This window comes from Macrobrachium rosenbergii, unplaced genomic scaffold (genome assembly GCF_040412425.1).
Source record: "Macrobrachium rosenbergii isolate ZJJX-2024 unplaced genomic scaffold, ASM4041242v1 282, whole genome shotgun sequence".
NCBI classification, from domain to species: Eukaryota; Metazoa; Arthropoda; class Malacostraca; order Decapoda; family Palaemonidae; genus Macrobrachium; species Macrobrachium rosenbergii.
Window position 1 is genome coordinate 247,805 of NW_027100730.1, and position 5,920 is coordinate 253,724.

A 5,920-nucleotide genomic window follows, 5' to 3' on the forward strand; every position below is an offset into this window, starting at 1 on the left:
GCCAAGCTGGGTCCTGGGTGGTACGGCGTCAGCATTGAGAGCTACGACGAGGACAAGTTCATCGACAGCATCATCGGCGGAGGTGAGAGAGAGAGATGTGCAATGGTTTAGAGACTTTAGTCTTATATCTTCTGGATCTTGAGTTACGTGAGACAGTTAGTTCTATATCTTACGGGTCTCAGTTTTGAGGCTTTAGTCCTATATCTTCTGGATCTTCAGTTACAGGAGATTTATTCCTATGTCTTGCGGGTCTCAGTTATGCGAGACTTTAGTCCTATATCTTCTTGATCTCAGTTACACAAGACTTTGCAACTATACCTTATGGACCTTGAGTTAGCGAGGTTTTACACTTATATCTCCTGGATCTTGAGTTAGCGAGACTTTAGTCCTATATCTTCCGGATCTTGAGTTATGGAGATTTTAGTCCTATATCTTCTGAATCTTGGGTTACAGGAGACTTTAGTCCTATATCTTCTGGATCTTGAGTTACAGGAGACTTTAGTCCTATAGCTTACGGGTCACAGTTATGCGAGACTTCAGTCCTATATCTTCTGGATCTCAGTTACACAAGACTTTGCAACTATACCTTACGGACCTTGAGCTAGCGAGGTTTTAAACTTATATCTCCTGGATCTTGAGTTAGCGAGACGTTAGTCCTATATCTTCTGGATCTTGAGTTATGGGAGATTTTAGTCCTATATCTTCTGGGTCTCAGTTACACAAGACTGCAACTATACCTTACGGACCTTGAGTTAGTTAGGCTTGACACTTATATCTCCTGGATCTTGAGTTAGCGAGACTTTAGTCCTATATCTTCTGGATCTGAGTTACTGAGCTTTGAGATTTAAACTCTTCTTCCTTCCTTGGTCTTCTTCTGGAGTCTCTCACATCTTAAGTCTGGATCCAGTGAAATCAGCAAGACTTTGAAGTCTCAATTTAAACTCTTAATCTCTTAAATCTTCTGGATCCAGTTCAGCAAGACTTTGAATAATAATCCAGCTCGGACTTTAATAATAATCCAGCTCCGTCTTCTTCTTCACAGATAAGGCGAAATACATCTGGACTGGAGGTAGTTTCGAAAGATACGGGTGGAAGTGGGCCTCCGGCGCCCCATTCCAGGGTCTTGACTGGTCCTATACAGGAGGGTGAGTGAGTTAAAGTTGAAAGTAATGAATAAGGTAGAAAGAAATAAATAAAGTTTAAAGTAATAAATAAAACAACTCGCCAATAAAGTAATTTATATCTTTTTACTTTATAGCTCTTATAGTTACCTTAAATACATAGCTACTTATTCATCCGTGACTTGACATTTTATGAAGCAACCCTTTTAAACCCCTCCCCCCTGGTTTTTCAAATACCATAGGGGTTCATGTAACCCTTTAAAACCCCTTGTTCCTTTGAACTCCTTGAGGATTCATTAAGTAACACCTTAAATCCTCCTTACCACTACAAACCACTGTAGGGGTTCATTTAAGTTACCCCTTAAATCCCCTATACTACTTCAATCTCCCTTAGGGGTTTATCTAAACTAACCTTGAATCCCCCATACTACTACAAATCCCTTAAGGGCTCATTAAAGTAACCCTTTAAAAACTCCATATTACTTCAAACCCCTTAGGCATAGAAGTAAAACCTTTTAAAAACGCCCTTGCTACTACAAACCCTTTAAGGGTTCGCAACCTCCTTAAGTAGCTGCGAACACCCTGGAAGCCCCTGATGTAAGGCCCACTAGTGCCTGCTTGCCCCTTGGTGGTTTGATGTCAAATATATAGTGGATTAGGCCCTAGGGCGGCATTCTAATGTCATAGTGTGGTAGGCCTAGGGTGGTGTTCCATATTTGTAGCTAACCGTCTCTTTGTGCACCTGCCAACAGAGCCGGCATCCCTCAGCCAGACAACAGGGAGGATGGGAAGGAGTTCTGCCTTGCAGTGCTGAACAACTTCTACCAGGATGGCATCACCTGGCACGACGTGGCGTGTCACCACCTCAAGCCTATCATCTGCGAGAGGAGGAGCCGCATCTACGGATAAACCACCTGCTGCTGAGCGGTTTAGGTTTATCCACAGACACCGATTAAACTGGGGCGAAGATGGATACGACTTGGCGCTGTTGGTTATGTGATTACGGTTTAACGTTCAATCTTTGAACTTGAGTAGTTGACTGTGGTGGATCTAAATATGGTGGAAATTTGGATTATTAGACTTGGAAAGACCCTTGAATCGTTAAACTTAAACTTACAGCTTCGTTTTGACTAAAACTCTGAACTGTTTTAATCCACAGCTTTTTTCTTTGTTATTTATAGATGTCTATTGATATTTAAAGTGCTTATATATGTATTGTATATACATTTTAAATAGTCAAATAAAGTATCTGGGTGTATTTAGGTAAATGTGTCTTCTTTGCCAACATTATTAAAATCAACAATGGTTGTTGTTTCCACTGCATTTGAGAAGCTACCATATACTGTACATAATTCATTAAAAATTGTCAAATATGTTTCTAGCAATTGTCAAGGGAATAGTCCTAGTGAGGTGTGTTTGGTAAAGTTTGACAATGAAAATGATTTTATGTATATACATATATTTTAATTTTCCCATAAATTCTATTGTAAAACTTAACAAAAACTCTTCCCACATCCATTTTCAGCCTATTCAAAGGGTTTCCCATACTTATTTCCCACAATTAACCCCAGAATTTCCCACACTCATAAAAGTTTCCCCCAAGTCTTAACATTGTCTTAAGTACCCATTAAAGCCTTTTCTCTCAAGCACAAAAATACCCCTAGTTTTCCACGACCATAGGAAATTCATGACTCTCTTTATATCTGGATTTCCATGCGCAAGAGCGCTCATGTACGCCCCTGAGCACGAAAAATATATATTTGAAGGTTTCTTCTTGTTATCCCGTAAAGTATTATAAGTTCGTGATAGCATTTAAGTGATAAAATATGCTATTTTTTAAAAATATTTTTGTCGTAGACGATGTGACCTTCACCAGGTATGGACGTCAATGAAATGGTGAATAGACGAGACCTCTCTTTTTTGACCTTTCAGATGTCAGTCCTTCACGCAGTGAGGATCAGGGCAAGTCAGAATGAATCCTAGATATTCTTTAATCATGGATATTTTTTAATCATGAATACATTCATAAATTATATCCTGAGGATGAGTAACGCGTGTGATAAACTTGCACAACTTAACGAAGGGTGAACCTGATTCCCTTTTGAGTCATTTAGAGATAAAAATAGCTTAAGATATTCTTCCTTTTTCGCTTGCTTGGGCGCAAACGAAGCAACTCCCCCCCCACCTTACATACATTCCTTTGCCATTTTCGTCTTAACCAGTAAACGCCTCTTTGATTTAGACGTCTCTGTTTCTCTGTCACTTTATAAAACCTGATCTTTTGATGACAAAACAGCGAAGCCCGATTTGGGTCTTTTAGTCTAGGACTCGGGTCGACTTTGAGAGGAAAAGTGAGGTTAGGTTCTTAGTTTCATGGGCTGGGACCTTTTTCCCGAAATGTCGAATGTAGGCGATAGGGGAACAGACAGGTAAGTTGCTGGGATGGATAAAGGAGTGGGACTTTGTCTGATAAAGGTGGATTTGTTTTTTAACGAAGAAATAAAAGTTTCTAGTTTTGGTCTCTGAATATCTGACAATGACTTTGTTTTGGGGTGAAATTCTATGGTCAATTTTCATCAGGGATGGAGAAGAGAGAGAGAGAGAGAGAGAGAGAGAGAGAGAGAGAGAGAGAGAGAGAGAGAGAGAGAGAGAGAGAGAGGCGATAGGGGGATGGATAGAGGGGGAACAAGCGAGCAGAATGATACGGAGAGAGAAAGAGAGAATTTTCTCTCTCTCTCTCTCTCTCTCTCTCTCTCTCTCTCTCTCTCTCTCTCTCTCTCTCTCTGTCTTCACTACAGATGCCGCTGCTTGCTTGCCTCATTCCAAGTCTCCAGCTGACTATTTCTTTAATGAGCTTCTTCCATTATTTAGCCGACCAAGGAGGGGGCCGATGCCCATGCCACAGTTTAGTAGCGGCATATACCCCCTACCTCACGTAGAGAAATCGCTCTCCTGCGAGCCCACCGCCGCGTAAAATGAGCGTAAAGTTCATTCATGAGCGAGAAATGTGTGTACATAGTGTCCAGTTCCCCCCACCCCCTTCAATGCTCCCACTTTGGTCGCTCCCTCCAGGGGTAGAGCTGTGAAGGGGGAGCCAACCCTAGACAGATTCCGACTATGGCATCCTTCCCATGACAAGATACCCCCCATGGTCTGACCTCCTGATGATCACCCACCGCCCCCGGATCCAAGGGTGGCAACCCCTCCGTGGATGCCAAACCTCCCCAAACGCCCGCCCTGTCCATGTTCCCATTTCGCATAACTTCCTTTCCTTCCATGAGCCCAGGCTTCCGCCCCTTTCTGAGATGTATACTAGTATTGCACCAGTCCCGGTTTTTTTGCCATGTCCCTAGGTTAGGTTAGATTAGTTACAAATGTTACCAGATAATTTGGGTGTGGGAAACGTAATGAGATTATTTTCAAGAAAATTCTATGGCTAGTTTTTAAGATATGGCGTCCCACTTTTTCAGGAAAGGTCCCGGGTTGGTGCAATACTCGGTTACATCTCGGGAAAATGCTTCCGGGGAGCGGGTGGGCGTTCAACGATCATGTTAGGAAAAGAACATAGGTTGTTTTCATATGATGAGAGAGAGAGAGAGAGAGAGAGAGAGAGAGAGAGAGAGAGAGAGAGAGAGAGAGAGAGAGAGGAAACGTCAGTCGTATACAATCAAGATGAAAAGAGGTATGTGATATCAACCATTAATTGAGGAGACGGTCTCTCTTTTGACCGGGCCCAATCTCTCTCCAGCAACAGAAACGAAATGAAAAGGATTAGAAATTGCTTTGAGCTCTTTTTGAGAAAAGAATTCCCAGAAATCTTTTCTCTTAACGAAACCTAATTAATCTGAGTTTATTACGCGACCTTTTGTTTCATACTTCTTTATAGCAGTTGAGTGATGGATACCTATTTTCTTTCATTTCATTTGAGTACCATGGATTTATTAGCCAAATGTGAGGGGATTCTAGAACACATGCGCCGGTTGTGGAATGACTATGATCTGTGCTAGACTGGTCAAATCAAATCACAACTTGGTTATATTGGCTTACACACATTGTGTGTGTGTATATATATATATATATATATATATATATATATATATATATATATATATATATATATATATATATATATATATATATATATATATATATATATTATATATTTATTTATTTTTTTTATTTTTTTTACGAGCCCAGCCCGGGGTTGGTCTATCTAACCCTAAACACAATCTAAACTCATCTGACTACTTGGCTAAACTCATGAAAAGAAGTAAGTTAACAGTAAATTAAATGGTTTTGACAAGAAATGCAAGACTTCACTAATTAGCTTTCATTACAAAGATCAGAATGATATTGCAAAGAGGGCTCCTCACTAGCTCCCTGACACTGATATTACGTTAGTCACAAAACAACTAGTGCCAATATCAAAAGACTTTAGAATCTATGATGGAATTTCCTAACTACAGAATTAATTCTACTCTGAAATAAAAACGCACTGTGGTGGAACCCCTAAAGTTGAGTAAATATACAGAATTCTACCACGTAAGAAAAAGTCTTCAGGAATTACTCTTGAAGTGTTCTTCCACGTCGGGAATTCAGGAATTGCCACCGTGGATGAACAGGTAGACTCACAGCATCAACACGCCTATTCTTTTCCCCATAGGATGCATTGTCTTGTTGTATAGGCCAGACTTTGCTATAAGGCAAGGGTCTTTGGTGGGACTATGTTCACAACAAAGTTCGACTGGGTCAGAAGTTGACCCGACTACTCTGATTCTGGCTGGTAACGAACTCCCAGC

At 40.7% G+C, this 5,920-nt stretch overlaps 1 protein-coding gene across 2 annotated transcripts in view; it reads left to right on the forward strand.

Moving 5' to 3' along the window:
- Positions 1 to 2,383, forward strand: part of LOC136838272 (uncharacterized) — a 5,394-nt gene extending 3,011 nt beyond the window's left edge. Inside the window, exons 3-5 of one of the 2 annotated variants that reach the window (XM_067103133.1) lie at positions 1 to 82; positions 1,043 to 1,145; positions 1,874 to 2,383. The exon at positions 1 to 82 is cut by the window's left edge and continues 93 nt beyond it. In XM_067103133.1, the coding sequence (XP_066959234.1) occupies positions 1 to 82; positions 1,043 to 1,145; positions 1,874 to 2,030 (342 nt within the window). In that variant the 3' untranslated portion in view covers positions 2,031 to 2,383. The remainder of the gene's footprint in view (positions 83 to 1,042; positions 1,146 to 1,873) is intronic. The other variant, XM_067103134.1, reaches the window with a different exon arrangement.
- The last annotated feature ends 3,537 nt before the right edge of the window (positions 2,384 to 5,920 follow it).